Source organism: Bos indicus, chromosome 20 (assembly GCF_029378745.1).
Source record: "Bos indicus isolate NIAB-ARS_2022 breed Sahiwal x Tharparkar chromosome 20, NIAB-ARS_B.indTharparkar_mat_pri_1.0, whole genome shotgun sequence".
Classification (NCBI taxonomy): Eukaryota; Metazoa; Chordata; class Mammalia; order Artiodactyla; family Bovidae; genus Bos; species Bos indicus.
In genome coordinates, this window is record NC_091779.1 from 63,885,371 (window position 1) to 63,901,822 (window position 16,452).

A 16,452-nucleotide genomic window follows, 5' to 3' on the forward strand; every position below is an offset into this window, starting at 1 on the left:
AGGTCAGCTGTGGTTAAGCTTTGCCTGACATGGAGATGTGACAGTCACCAGGATACTGGGGCCAAGAATCTGCCTCCCCTGTGTTTCAGTGAGACTTCAGGGAGTAGGCTGGATTAGGACCGTGGGCTGTCATTTGCTGATTCCTGACTTAGATTATTGTCATATATGCCTTTCAAATGAACCAACATGCCTTGCATCATTATATACACTAACATTTAAAATTGGGTGTTAAATTACATCCATTAAGTATTAAATTACATAATTTAACTCTAAACCCAGTTAATATTTTCTACTCTTCAGACACTCATCAAGTTTTTGTTTTTTATTTGACACCCACCACAATTATGAGCTAAGATAAACCTATTAGGCTGTAGAGTCAACATTTCACAGATGAGGAATTGGATCGGAATCAGAGAGAGATTGTATAAGACTCATCAGTCACAGAACAGAAACTGGAATTCTGAGTATGGGCTGCCAGGGGAGGCTTCCTTCTGCCCTTGAGAACATGAACTCCAAAGGCTGGCACTGTCTTTCTAGGCTCCCTGTAGCCTTCAGCATGTGCCTGGCCAGAGACAGGCTCAGTAAATACTTATCAAATTAACAAATGGATACTCTGCCTCTCTCCTTTCTACTATTTTTCTTCATGACCTTAAAAAGAAAAAAAAACCCTCAATTCTTGAGAAACTGTAAAGCTTTCTTTAAAGAAAAGTATGCATGCATGAGTGATAAGCTGCTTCAGTTGTGTCTGACTCTGAGCCACACTATGGACTGTAGTCCAGCAGCCTCTGCTATCCATGGGATTCTCCTGACCCATGGGATCAAATCCACGTCTTACATCTCCTGCATTGTTAGACAGGTTCTTTACCACTAGCACCACCTGGAAAGTCCACAGAAAAGTGTAGCAGTGATGTAAAACATTACCCAAAGGACTGGAAGCCCTTAGTCCTTAGGTATTTGTTTTATTTTTGCCTTGTTATAAAAAAACTATTTGGAGAGAGAAGAAAAGCTGAGAACTGGAAGAACCCCAGCCTATATATAACATAAGAGACATCTCTTTTAAATTTTGCTTATACAACTGGAGGGAAAGAGGAAACCATTAAGAAAAAACTTTAACTCCCTTTTTAAATGGATGTCTAGTTATTCCATTCAAATAACTACATTTCAAATTCTAGTTAGCCTGTAATTAAAAAAACATTAACACCTCATGAAGACGATTAATATCAAAATTAAGTTACTGCAGGATGTGTATTATTTGAAAGAACAAAGTTTTAAGAGGTGGAGTTAATAATTGGCACCTTTATTAATGAAATATTCTCTAAAAAAATCATTTGCCTGATGAGACAAGCACAGTAAATAGAGAGAAATTGCAGAATCCCCAAAAAGTCCCCCAGTAAGACAAACTTAACCACTCAGTTATGAATCATATAAACATCAAAAGGATGTTTTGACAAGTACCCATTTTACAAAATAAATATTCTCCCTTTATTTTATTTTTTTTAATTTAAATTTATTTTAATTGGAGGCTAATTACTTTACAATATTGTATTGGTTTTGCAATACATCAACATGAATCCTCCATGGGTGTACACGTGCTCCCCATCCTGAACTCCCCTCCCACCTCCCTCCCCGTACCATCCCTCTGGGTCATCCCAGTGCACCAGCCCCAAGCATCCTGTATCCTGCATCGAACCTGGACTGGCGATTCATTTCTTATATGATATACGTGTTTCAATGCCATTCTCCCAAATCATCCCACCCTCTCCCTCTCCCACGGAGTCCAAAAGACTGTTCTATACATCTGTGTCTCTTTTGCTGTCTCAAAAAACTTGCTGCTGTTACAGTTGCTAAGTCGTGTCCAACTCTTTGGGACCCCATGGACTGAAGCACGCCAGGCTTCCCTGTCCTTCAGTCTCCTGGAGTTTGCTCAAGCTCATGTCCATCAAGTTGGTGATGCCACTCAACCATCTCGTCCTCTGTCATCCCCTTCTCCTCATGCCTTCCATCTTTCCCAGCATCAGAGTCTTTTCCAATGAGTCGGCTCTTTGCATCAGGTGGCTAAAGGATTGGAGCTTCAGCTTCCGCATCAGTGCTTCCAATGAATATTCAGGACTGATTTCCTTTAGGATTGACTGGTTTGATCTCCCTCCTGTCCAAGAGACTCTCAAGAGTCTTCTAAATCTCAGTGTCTTGAGCTTTTATTGGCACTGGCTTTGGTGTAGCCTCTACAGACTGTGGGATTTCCTTAGTTAATTCACTCATAGTATATTTATTGAACCTCGAGGGTACCAACCACCAAGCTAGGTTCTGTGTATATGATGACAGATGACACATCCTTACCCTGTCTTCCTGGGCTCAGAATCTAATAAGAAATTCTGACATAAATAAAATCTCCCAAATATCTCTTCTGGACTCAAACCAGAGGACCTTGGACTTACTTTAGACTTTATCCCAAAATTGATTTATCATTAAAGTGTGATCCTAGACTCCACTACGACCTAATCTCCAAGCCTGCTGTTCCTTTCCAGTTATTTTTTAAGCTATGTCTGAATCACAACCAGTGCTCTAATCTTAAATTTCCAATAGTAAGGGAATTAATTACCAAGTTATGTATACTGACTTGGTGGAGTATTCCCTCAGTGGATTATTCTTAAATCATTAAATGGTAACTATGAAGACATGTATATGATACGATCTTAACTGAAAAAAATAAGCTGACATCATGTGTTTGCCGTCATTAACACTGTTTAGAAAATAGAACGAAAAGTATATATGTCCACATGATATTTATAACTGTAAAATACATGCCAACATGCTGATTACAACCCTGTAAGAGTGGGTTGGAGGTGGGCCTGAACTGGAACACAGTGTCTTCCGGCAAAGTCATTAAGTCACACACCCAAGGCAGGGTGGATAAGGAACAGACAAAGCATGCATAGAACATGAACATGGATGAATTAAACCAGTAAATTAAGAAATATGTCATACTACTCTTCAGTAGTATTCAGGGGAAATGGGATTTATGTGAAGTAGGACGCTTACAATTTGGGAGGAATTCTCTATTCTAAAAGGAATTCTCTGTTCTAAGGAAAAGAATGTCAAATACTAACAAAAAAAAATTCTCGAGTTAATCATAGAATCTTAGAAGGTCTCATGAAGTGAGGGAGTTCAGTGTGCAGTAGGATCATGGTACATCCACCTTTGACAATGATGTAGACATATATTTGATCCAGGTAGAAAATGAAAGCAAAGAAAACATATGAGTGTCATCTTGCAGAGATGCTATGGGCTACCCCCACAACCTTAGAATTATGAGTACACTTTTTTCCTTCTCTTCTTTTGCCAAATGTGTTAAAGTAATCATATTGTCATTACAATGGAGAATAAGTTTCTAAGAACAAGAAACTGCAAAGAATTTTCCACAAGTCAAATCCGCTAGTACAAGTTCTTAGCTTTCCTTAGTCACCCAATAGTTTTGGGGTTTCACTCTCTGGTTGGTTTCCTAAATGAGTATGTTACTGTCTTATAAGTGGCAGTCTGGGTTCCAAATAGTCATCTTGGATAGAGTTTTAAAATCAGTGTAATTACCAACCCTTTGTACCTCATTCGTATTGAGAGGCACAACTAAAGGATTCACACTGCAAGGTTTCATTATTTACTGTCCACTCCACTGGCCTCCTGTTTTTGAGCTTGCAGATTGAAAGCTATGTAACGAACTCTATTCCACCACTCCTTCAAACTGGGGTGCTGGAGAAGACTTCTGAAAGTCCCTTGGACAGCAGGGAGATCAAACCAGTCAATTTTAAGGGAAATCAACCCTGAATATTCATTGGAAGGACTGATGCTGAAGCTGAAGCTCCAGTATTTTGGTGTGAACAGCCGACTCATTGGAAAAGTCCCTGATGCTAGAAAAGATTGAGGGCAGAAGGAGAAGAGGGCATCAGAGGATGAGAAGGCTGGATGGCATCACTGATGTAATGGGCATGAACTTGGGCAAACTTCGGGAGAGGGTGAGGGACGGGGAGGCCAGGCGTGCTGCAGTCTATGGGGTCGCAAAGAGTCAGACATGACTGGGTGACTGAACAACAACAGTGCTCTATGGGTAAGTTTGGGCTGCAGCAAGCTTATAGGCAACACCGGATTTTTGCATCTGAGTTATTCTCAACAGAAACACCTTGGCTTTTATTCCCTGAGTCCCCGTAAGATTGTATTTGCAGCCTGGTCCAATGAATTAGTGATTCTTAAGGAAGTCATCATCCCTCTGTCAGCACAAAGCAGCTCCCATATGGAAAGACCATGAGCTCTGGATGCAGGTGGATCTGGATAAGACTTTAGCTTGATGTGTGATTGTGAGCAAGTGACTCAGTGTGTTAAGTGTTAGTCGCTGAGTCATGTCTGACTCTTGCGACCCCATGGACTGTAGCCCACCAGCCTCCTCTGTCCATGGCATTCTCTAGGCAAGAATACAGGAATGGAATTCTGTTCCCTTCTCTCGGGGATCTCCCCAATCCAAGGATCGAACTCAGGTCTTCTGCATTGCAGGCAGATTCTTTACCATCTTAGCCACCAGGAAAACAAAAAGACAGAGACCATATAATGGGTCTGACAAATAAAAAGAATTCAGTATGAGATGCTCCTCTCCTTTCCTGCCTGAGTATTATATTCAGTTCACCTAGGTCCTGAGGAGCCGGGGCTGCTGTTATACACGTGTTTTGCCTTCTTTGTCCAGATAAGCTTCACTTGCCTCTGGACCAAACAGAGGGCACACTGAGCTGTCAGGAATTTGTTCTTGCACCTTTAAACAACTTCACATTGTCTGAGATGTAGGGGACCCATCAGGCTAGATTCTGCTCCTTGCATTCAGTTATTTACCTAGCTCTAGTCTGTTTGAGCAAAGGGATTTTCTACCACGACCACACTCTGTTTGTAGGTGAGTGATGTCAGCATGGTCCCCTCCAATAGGGAGGTGCATCTGCCAGTGGAAATTCAGTAATCCCCTGTTTCGGGTGAGTGGGTACCTGTCTTTACAAGAGGGGCTGAGGTTCAGACACCGATGGAGGCTGACTGGTGCCAGGTGTGAGGAAGGTCAAGTGCTTATCTTTGGTGCTGTCACCAGGCCTTCCCAGTGGTTGGGGAGGGTAACAGAGAATCCAGAGGCAACATGGGCACCATACTTGCCTCCACTATTCTGCTGAGATGGGTGGATGTCCTTCCTGGGATGGACTGTGCTAACACCTTGGCTCAAGCCTCATTCACTCAGTCATGGGCAAACTATTGAGTGAATTGTAAGAAGCCAACATAATATTTCCCTCCCCACTCTGGACTTACTTTCCTATAGGGTTTTGTGTAAAAATTAAAATATGTGACTTGACACTTACATTCTTCAGGTGCTACTGTTGACCCTTTGACCCCTCCTGTGTCCTCTGATTCTGCCCACTAAACCCTCATGCACAGAAGGATTTCTCTTGATTAAACATGAGGGGGGCAAAAAGTAATTGTGTCTGCATTGTTTTCCTTGATTAGCCAGGCAGAAGAGGGGATTGGAACCTGTAGTTACCTCTTTTGTACAGAGTAGAGAGGATAGGATACCAAAGTGTAGACTTTTCCCTGAAAGAAGACTCCAGTGATGCTCTTCTTTTTCTCCTGGCGCAGGACGCAGCATTTTCCGGTCACTTGGAAATTCCTTCAACAGCCCTGAGCTGGGAAGGGCCCATGTTTGCCCTCTGGGCCCCTTTTGTCCCTAAGTACAAAACTGGATAGCCCGCCTTCCCTGGAGAGCTTCACTTTCAAAGGGCAGAATGACCTTTCCAGAAAATCATTGTGTTTGGACAAGAGAAAAGTCCCCAATGACTGAGGTCCACCCAGAGGCCAAGATAAACAGCTCAGTAATCTATGTGGGAAAACTGGATAAAACAGGACTCTCTGTATCACATCAGAAACCAAAATTGATCACAACTGCTCAATTTCCAGGAAGCATTTTTGCTTTGCTTATTTCAGACCCCCCACTTTTTTCACTATTTGTTTAAACTATTAATTTTCCCATAATGCCTCACTGCAAAATTTATATCAGTCTAGCTCAGTTTTAAAACAAATTTTTCAGGAAAACCTGAGTGTTCTATCTCCCTACTAAGATTTTAACTAAAAACCATTTGCTTACTATTTCCAGCAGTGCAAATCAGTTATTTGAACTTGATGATAAAAGCAAATTGAAATGTGAAAAATCCTCATTTTATTTAATCAATGTAATTTAATGATAAGCCAATAATGAATAGTTTTTAATATATTGAATGTTAGTGACTAATTGATATTCTAGTTCATTAACTTTCTCTACAAATCATAGCCTTCAAAATGCTGTGCATCATGAGTGTGGACACATATTTTTATTGATAATTATGTCTTCTGTTTACTTGGCATGTGTCCTAACTTTTAAAAAAATGCTGTTTCAAATGTACTTGTATCTCGGTTCTTCTTGGGAATTACAAATTAATCTTCTAGTAGATGTCATATACATCCAATACACCACAGACAAATTCCTCATGCTTAAGCAAAGCACCATTTTAATTGCATCACTACGCTTCTCTGGAATCTTGAGGAAACTTCAGCCCATCCAAGCTGCTTGGCTTACCTCCCTGATCATGCCATGGGCATGTGACTCCATGTTGTCCTTCCCAGGGCCATAATGACCAGGGATGTTCTTCTTACTCAGCTAATCCCCAGCTTCATTCAAAGGCCAACTTCCTGGAACTCATCTGGGCCACAGCTCTCTCTGACTCCAGTAGCTCCGGTTGTCTGGACGTCTTACTTAACAGTCATCAACTCTGGTGTCAAGCAACGATCATGACCATGGTCTTCCTCCCTCACTGGGCTGCAAGTTCATTCCTGGTTCTTGTGCCTTCAAACCACGGCACTGTGCAAGCATATGCAGGTAGTTAAAAAGTCATTATAAATCGACCCAAATGTGTAGCTGAAATACCTAAAGGAACACATCCTGGTGTGACACATGCCCTTATTAAATAAAGACCCCAAGGTATTCACAGAGTTAGTATTTTTGGAATACAATGTTTTCAGATGCTCTCAAAAATCAACCGCATATATTAATTTGTAATTATGTTTAGAGGTTAAGGATGAAGGGGCTTCCCAGGTGGCACCAATGGTAAAGAATCCGCCTGCCAGTGCAAGAGAACAAGAGACACAATTTCAATCCCTAGGTTAGGAAGATCCCCTGGAGTAGGCAATGGCAACCCACTCCACTATTCTTGCCTAGAAAATTCTATGGACAGAGGAGTCTGCCAGGCTATGTAGTTCATGGGGTTGCAAAGAGTTGGACACAACTGAGGATGCATGCATGCATTAAGTAGAACAACTATGTACATCACATCTCAAAATACTTTGTTCTGTTTGGTTGCTTTTTTTTCTTAACTACATGATGTATTTAATCCTCAGAACAACCCAGTGAGGTGAGCATTATCATTCCAGTTTTATAGAAGAGGAAACAGGGGGAAAACAATATGCTCCAATTAGATTTACCAGTTGAGGAGTTTGCGGATGCTTTGAATGCATTTTTCAGAAAGTGAAAGTGTTAGTTGCTCAGTTGTGTCCATCTCTTTAGGACCTAATAGATTTTAAATCACCAGGCTCCTCTGTCCATGGGATTCTCCAGGCAAGTGTTGGAGTGGGTATCATTTCCTCCTCCAGGGGGTCTTCCCAACCTGGGGATCCAACCTGGGCCTCCTGCATTGAAGGCAGTTTCTTTACCATCTGAGCCAGGAGGGAAGCCCTTCTTCAAAAGGGTTACTGTCTCATTGGAATGTCTCCATCTTATTTTTAGTAGTGTAACGCTTTTAATGCAGCTCAAAGTAAAAACAGATTCTGAAGTATATGGTGACTTAGTGATTAAGAATAAGGCACCTGAGATTGTCTTAGAAATTAAGGCACTATCATTCATGAACAGATAAATTATTCTCTCTCTCACTATCATCCTCATGATAATACAAATAAATAGCGATATTTGACATGTGATTGATTCTTGCGTAGAATTTGGGAAACACCTTAAAGATGCATGCAGCATTTACAAGGAAACCTAAGTCCTTAGGGAGGGAGGCTGGAGCGCTCAGCAGATTCTACACACCAAGCTTCTTCCAAAACCCCGCATCCGTTTATTGGGTGTTCCTTTAGACCCTCAAGCTCTCTCCCAGCTGGTTTTGCTGCCTCATTCTGATCTCCCTGCTAAAATGTTCTATTTTCCCTGAAAAGTATCATGTCGATCACTCTAGTCATCTTATTGGCCCCATCTTAAATGCCTCTCTCTGCATACTTCCTCATCCCCTTTTCATTTTTTTTTTTTTTTTTTTTTACTTTGCAACTGGCTGTTGTTGTAGTTGTTTCAAGTTTATTTCCTTCACTAAGAAGTGAGTTCTTTGGTACACTGACTGACTCTTTTGTTTGCCTGGTACACCCATCACTTTCAAGGTCAGTTCACAGCAGGTGCTAAGCATGTGATGAAGAAATGAATGATGGGAACACTTCTGATGTTCCATGTTTCATGAATAAATTTTGTTGATACAGCAAAAATTCTTAATATCAAAAATAAGTTGACATAATGGCAGTTAGTGTGATGGAAACAAGCCAGATGAAGTCATCGATACTTAATCTAATACACAAGAGGATGATATTCAGTATTTAGCACCAGCTTTCCAGATATACAGTAGAAAGATTTTGATGAATATGCCTTTTTTTTCTATTACTTAACAAATAGCATAATTGTAAACTTTAAAAAGTAAAGGAAGAGTTTATATAAATTTTAATTTAGATAAATTTCCTGTAAAAAGGAAAGTAGTTTATCCTTCTAGAATTAAGGCCTACCTCTAAAAATATAAATTTGCTCTAAAATACGCTTTTCAATAAATGTGTTTTCAAATTAAATCTTGGATTCTGACCAACATTTTTTTCTGAATTCATATACTTTCAGACGCCAGAGCAATAAGTCAGCTGAAAATAATCTAAAGTTCTTAACAAAATAAGAGAAAAAAACATTATTGAAAAGATTCATCACAGAAAGAAACACATTTTCATGGCGGAATAAAGAAAAGCCACTTCCACAATGGCTGCATTGGTAGGGAGTCTGTGATTTCGACACGACCTCCTTCAGAGACCCACCTTCCAAAAATAAGAAGTCATTACTAGTTTTCCTTAAGGTGTTATTTAGAATATTGGTAGAGATCATTAGAATGTTCCTTGTGGTATGAAATACTTACTGTGAGGAAAACATGTTTATATATAAATGGTATTTTTAATGAATGGGCTCTTATGATTATAGAGAAGTTTTAGTGTTTTAAGTGTCATTTTAAGAAACTGCAAAACCATCAGTGGTATCAGAAGAAAGTGATGTTACTATAAGCTGCTTTTCGTATAAAGCAGCTTAACTATTCCTTGTAACCCTGTGGCATTGCTTCAGTTCTACTGGCAACTTTGCAAGGGGAAGTCTCAGGCAAAATTAGGGGCTTGGTGAAATTTCCTTCTTTTTGGAAGGTGAAGTTTGTCTCATGGTCATGTTGCTTTAATTAAAAAAAAAAAAAAAAAAAGCATGAAATCAAATCCAGGCTTCTCGAATAATTCTCGAAGCCCTTTTTTCCCACCGATGGGAAAACAGAATTAAACACGTAGTAGATCCCGCCATGTGATGTACGCTGAGCATCCGGCAGGGATGTTTCAGTAGGAGTAGGGGCTGGGCCTGCCTGACCCAGTCAGCACACTGGGATCAGAGAAGGTGAAACTTAAGAACAAGATGGCAAGCAGCCAACCAGGCTTTCCCAAGTAAGGTACCTCTTAAGCTGCAGGCAATCAAATAACTTTCTTGCCTTGCTTCTTAACTCAAAGTGTTGGTCGTTCAGTTGTGTCCTACTCTTTGCGACCCCATGGACTGTAACCTGCCAGGGTCCTCTGTCCATGGAATTCTCCCATCAAGAAGACTGGAGTGGGCAGCCATTCCCTTCTCCAGGGGATCTTTCTGACCCAGGGAGCAAAACCAGGTCTCCAGCCTTGTAGGCAGATTCTTTTCCTCTGAGCCACCAGGGAATCTTCCCTATAAAAACTGCTTCTTAGCTCCTTTGCTCAAAGAAACTCTTGAATGGTTTAATTTTGTTGCTGCTGTTGTTCAGTCACTCAGTTGTGTCCTGCTGTTTGTAACCCATGGACTGTAGCCCGCCAGGCTCCTCTGTGCATGGAATTTCCCAGGCAAGAATACTTGAATGGGTTGCCATTTCCTGTTCTAGGGAATCTTCCCAACCCAGAGATTGAACCTGTGTCTCCTCCACAGGCAGGCATGTTGTTTACCACTGAGCCACCAGGGAAGTCCCCCGAAAAGTTTAAAAGGCCTCAGTTTATCTTTTAACAGCTACAGGGCACTTATCAAAAAGCCCCAGTGAGGTTATGAGAAAGGTAACTGTTTGACACTCCTTTCCACCCCAGCCTGGTCCTGCAGTGAGAACCACCAGTTTTAACCCTTTGAACTTTGGCTGGTTAATAAGCAGTAATTACATAGTAACTTAACCAGCCATATTTTCCTCTATTGCTTGATTTATTGCCTTTGGATTATCATCCCCAACTGTGGAACTTGGACTTCTCCTTTGTCTTTGTCTCCATTCTATTCTTTGATTATTCTTTTCCCTTTTAAAATGAGACTAAGTGGAGTAGCTAATGGGGGTAGTGTATTTAAAGCTTTTATGAGGTTTAAATGAGGAGATAGAGGTCAAGTTTCTAGAACAGCACTCTATTCAAGGTTAGCATATTTGATTTGTTAATAAGGGGTTTTTAATATCATTAATATTAATGACATTATTATTTAGACTACCTCCCTGGCCCCATGTTTGATGATTAAGTAAGAATTTGTAGTCCTGCTCTCAGCGAACTGGTAGCTCGATAGCATCTTCAGTCTCTTATTGTTGTTGTCGCTCAGTTGCTATGTTGTGCTCAACTCTTTGAGACGCCATGGACTGCAGCCTGCTGGACTTCCCTGTCCTTCACCATCTCCTGGAGCTTGCTCAAACTCATGTCCATTGAGTCAGTGATGTCATCTAACCATCTCATCCTCTGTCGTCCCCTTCTCTTCCCGCCTTCAATCTGTCCCAGATTCAGGGTCTTTTCTAATGAGTTGGCTCTTCGCATCAGGTGGCTGAAGTGTTGGAGGTGGCCATAGTCTCTTGTGAGCTCTGTCCTAACTTGGTAGACCTTGTCACTCCCAGGCTGTATTCGCTGCCTTTGCTCACTACCGTGTCCTTTGTCCCTGACCTCCTGGCTCTTAAGAGAAAGTGTCCAATGGGCTGCTTGTCTGTGGGAGCATTTTCTATACCATTCTGGCCCTCTCACTGTCCTCTGTCTGCTTCCTCCCTCCCCACATCTCCTGGATTTTTTAATTTTTATTTTGGGCCACACCCCATGGCTTATAGGATCTTAGTTCCCCTGCCAGGACCAAATCTGTGCCTCCTGTTCTGGAAGCACAGAACCCTAACCACTGGGCTTCCAGGGAATTCCCAGCCTTCTATTGTATCTGTTGCTGTTGTTGTTGGCCAGAAATCTTTATCTAATCATTCCTATTTTGTATATAAACTCTTTCACTGAGACAGAGTTAGAATAAAGTATCTACTGTCTACAGTATTTATGATACAGTATATTGAATATTATAGACAGGGCTATACTAAACCACTATTAAATGGAAAATTTTAATACATTTTTAAAGTCTGCTACTCAAAAGGAAGACTTATTTATTTTATTATATTTGAACCAGTCGTGTTACAGGTTTGGGTGTGTATTTGTTTGTCCTTGGGCAAATTTTAGAAATTTTCAGTGTGTCTTTTTTCTTATCAGTAACAACCTTCCTCATTAGAAGTCTTCCCTGGTGGCTCAGAGGTTAAAGCATCTGCCTTCAATGTGGGAGACCTGGGTTCAATCCCTGGGTCGGGAAGATCCCCTGGAGAAGGAAATGGCAACCCACTCCAGTATTCTTGCCTGGAGAATCCCATGGATGGAGGAGCCTGGTAGGCTGCAGACCATGGGGTCGCAAAGAGTCAGACACGACTGAGCGACTTCACTTTCACTTCCTCATTAGAGTTGTTTAAATGGTTAAATTATGTAATAATCTTATAGATCACAGTCTGTTTAACTAATAATATCTGTCATTAAGTGGGTGAGGATGACGTAGTGATGATGGTGGTGGTAGTGATAATGATTATGATGATAAATAAAGCGAAAATATTAATACCTTCCTATAAAAGCTGTTAGTGTATCAATGATGTAATAATTTTACTTATCACAAATAATGCCTATTATTCATGGGATGATGTTGGTTGTGGTGGCGGTGGAGGTGGTAACTAGTATTCTTGAGCAAAAGTCTGACTTTAGATCATTCATAACACCTAAATTCACCATGTTAGCACCGATAGTCATTTTCTATATCTTAGAAAAAAATAGACATTTCAACTAAAATTAATTTGTTTAATTTTAATTAGATACTTACTGGTGTATGCAGTTAGCTATGTTCTCTAACGTGCAGACGGAAGCTTTTGTTTCACATAACTAGCTCCTACATCAAGTCCTAAGGGTTAACTCTTAGCTTACCTCTTTTGTTCTAGATTAACCTACCTTTCTGATGACACTTTGGTGTGTGTTTTCAGTGCCTGCATTGGGGCCCAGGACCCGTACTGTGGCTGGGACCTGGTGATGAAGAAATGCACGAGCCTGGAGGAGAGCCTGAGCATGACGCAGTGGGAGCAGAGCATCGCGACCTGTCCTGTGAGTGTCCGGGTCCCCAGCTCTGGAAGCACCGTCCCCGGGACCTCAGCAGTCCTAACCCACGGTCCTAACCCACCCTTCTGTGGCATACATTCCTTTTTCTATGAGAACCTTCCTCATAAATCTGGTCTGTGCTTTCTTAACTCATTCAGCTCTTCCTGCACCAAGCCACACAGGATGCTGCCATGACTTGCTGTCCACTTTGAAAAGAAATATCTTAAGAGAAGTGGCTTTGCTGGTGGCTCAAGAATCTGCCTGCCAGCACTATTTACAATAGCTAGGACATGGAAGCAACCTAGATGTCCATCAACAGATGAACGGATAAAGAAGCTGTGGTACATATATATCATGGAGTATTACTCAGCCATAAAAAGGAATGCATTTGAGTCAGTTCTAATGAGGTGAATGAACCTAGAGCCTATTATACAGAGTAAAGCAAGTGAAGCAAGCAAAAAGAGAAAAACAATTATCATATATTAACACATACATAAGAAATCTAGAGGACTTCCCTGTAGCTCAAACGGTTAAGAATCTGTCTGCAATGCAAGAGACCCGGGTTCAGTCTCTGCATTGGGAAGACCTTCTAGAGAAGGGAATGGCAATCCTCTCCGGTATTCTTGCCTGGTGAATCCCATAGACAGAGGAGCCTGGTGGGCTACAGTCCGTGGGGCATAAAAAGTCAGACACGACTGAGTGAATAACACTACTATTATGGAATCTAAAAGATGGTTCTGATGAACCTGTTTGCAGGGAAGCAGTGGAAATGCAGTCCTAGGGAACAGACTTGTGGACACAGTCAGGGGAAGGAGAGGGTGGGGCGAGCTGATGGAGTAGCATGGAAACATATACATTTCCATATGGAAAATCCTTAGCCAGTGGGAATTTGCTGTACGACCCAGGGAGCCCAAACTCGGTTCTCTGTGACAACCTAGAGGGGTGGGATGGGCTGGAAAGTGGGAGGGAGGTTCAAGAGGGAGGGGACATCTGTATACCTGTGGCTGATTCATGGGGATGTGTGGCAAAAACCAACACAACATTGTAAAGCAATTATCCTCCAATTAAATATACCTAAATTTCAGGGGAAAAAAAAGAGAAAATAATCCACCCGCTAATGCAGGAGACATAGGAGATGAGAGTTTGATCCCTGGGTCAGGAAGAATCCCTGGAGCAGGAGAAGGCAACCCACTCCAGTATTCTTGCCTGGAAAATTCCACAAACAGGGGAGACTCGCAGGCTACAGTCCATGGGATTGCAAAGAGCTGGACATGACTGAACACACACACACACACACACACACACACACACACACGTATGATCTTAAGAGAAAATAGTGCTGGTTTGCAAGTGGGATCTAACATCTGTGAATTCTTGGATTTTTTTTGTCTCCAGAGTTTGGTGTGGACTATTTTGCCCTTTGTAGCACTAATATCAATAAAATAGTATCTTCCACACCCATCCATATCTCCTGGGAGCTATAATTCCAGAAGCGGGGAAACAGAGCTTTTAAACAAACTAAAGGATAGTGTGATGGAACCCCATGTGGCACAGTGTCTTCTCTACTGAGCAGGGTCAGGGAATTCCTGGGAGAAGCAGCCTAAAGTGCACTCCCCCAGGGAACCCTGCGGAATGTGGAGAAGCTCCAGTCCATTTACAGTCAGACTCTGAATCCAAGGACGCAGATTCCACTCTTGCCTTCGCCGTTGTGTTGATCTGGGTCCTCACTTGCACAATCCGGCCTTTCTTCTCCTTTGTCTTCAGAGCTGTCAGTTAAGTCATCCCAAGTTCTATTTTTCTGTCCTTGGAGAATATGAGCAACAACTATTAACTTCAGCACATTTAGGATTTAGGTAAGTCCCTTGGCCATCACCTCACTGCCCATGTGCATTCTTATCAGCCCTGGCCTTTCTTACCCTGCAAGACAGATGAGAAAGGAGGGACACCGTCCCTTATGCTAAATCCATGATGGTCCTTCTGTTCCAAACAGCCGGAGACATTGGAACAGTCTGTCCATTTCCTATCAAGGAAGCTGCTTTTTGTATTATCTAAGCATGTGTCACAAAGACTGTCCTTCAGTTTATAAGTGAGACAAGCAGGCAGAGTGACTGGAGGAAGGTAAGGTGATTAAACCGGGGTCATTCCCCAACTGTTGGCACGAAGTGTAGGCTTTTCCCTCTAAAGGAGGGTGCCTCACCGCATCCAGGCTCTCAGCAAAGCCATGAAGGGGGTGGGCTGAGCTGCCAGTCCTTTTTGTTCTTTAGCTCCGGATCTCTGAATTTAGGGGCCAACACATCTGCAGTGTCTTGTCTTTGAAACCGGTTCAAACATGCCACTGTCTGTGTGAAGTCCTTTCTTCTGTCTGAACCACACTGTACAAGCACAGGGGTATCCCCTTTAAATTCTTTGCAGCTAAAGACAACACAAAGTGTGCTATGTGACATGCAGCTTTAAAAGTTCAGACATTCACTTTAGAAGAATCAGCGCATCTTCTCGCAGAAGTTTGACCTTACTGTTTTAATGCTTAAAAGGGGGGCAGAAGGTAACAGCAGTTCTTCTTAAGCAATAAAGTCATGGTCCAGGGCTCAAGGGTGTTTCAGTGGCTATCTGCGACATGCTTAATTACATAATGCGAAATACACACTCGCCACTTAGTTAGTAACAAGTACACTTGTATGTTTCTATGGTCAGAAAATGAAGGTGACCGGATATTTAAGAAGCGACCGGAGGGTTATCACTAAAGTTGCTTCTTTCTGCTGAGAGGACAGCTTCTGATACAAACTCAGGAAAGGTCAGGGGGTGATGTGGACCTACCCTGGTTTCAGAGCTGCCCCTCCACCAACTCTTTTCAGAAAATGTGGCTGAGATGTGATCTCTGCTTCACTGTCCCTAAAACACACTTAAGAAGGTTTCCCCCCCACCCCTGATTTGAGGTGATTTCATTACACACAACCATCTCTTCCATCTCATCCAATATAATTGGTTATTTACCAAGATACACTTTTGATAAGAATATGCAAAGCATCCAACAACAGACAATAAATTGTATCACTTTGAGCAAAGCTAAGGAAAGAAAAAAAGTGTATTTTTCTGATTTATGTACGTTGCCAGGCAGAATTTGGGAAATCCTATATTACCCAACTCTTGTTTTAATTAATTATACATATCTTTCGAAAAATCTCTTAGAAAGAAATGAGCTAAATGAAATGATTAGCATTGATGTAGATCAGGCTTAGAGAAGTATTTTTAAAAGCAATTAAAATGTAATTTATATTATTATTTTTAATTTTTGACTGAAATGAAAGAAAAGTTTGACTTTATGGACCAGAGTAAAGACAGAGACCTATTTTCCACTCAAAGTTCCCTATTTAAAAATGTTTATGGATTTCCCTTATCCAGGAGACAGGACACTAGTTAATTGACATATTGATTAATGTTCTTTTTGCTTATATTATTGTAATGTAAGCATTTTACTCAGTATAAGAGATTTCAAATACTAAAGTTAGATCTAAACTTATATACCTAGAGTGATTCAAGTAATATATATGTCCTAACTTGCAGTGTTGCTTAGCAAGGGTGAATGTGAAAGTGTTAGTCACTCAGTTGTGTCTGAATCTTTACTGCTGCATGGATTGCAGCCCTCCAGGTTCCTCTGTCCCTGGAATTCTCCAGGCA

At 41.5% G+C, this 16,452-nt stretch overlaps 1 protein-coding gene across 6 annotated transcripts in view; it reads left to right on the top strand.

Moving 5' to 3' along the window:
* SEMA5A (semaphorin 5A) overlaps nt 1-16,452 on the top strand; it is a 572,726-nt gene that overhangs the window by 459,951 nt on the left and 96,323 nt on the right. For all 6 annotated transcript variants that reach the window (XM_070774864.1, XM_070774868.1, XM_070774863.1 and 3 more), the window contains one exon: nt 12,666-12,783. In XM_070774864.1, coding sequence (XP_070630965.1) covers nt 12,666-12,783 — 118 coding nt within the window. The remainder of the gene's footprint in view (nt 1-12,665; nt 12,784-16,452) is intronic.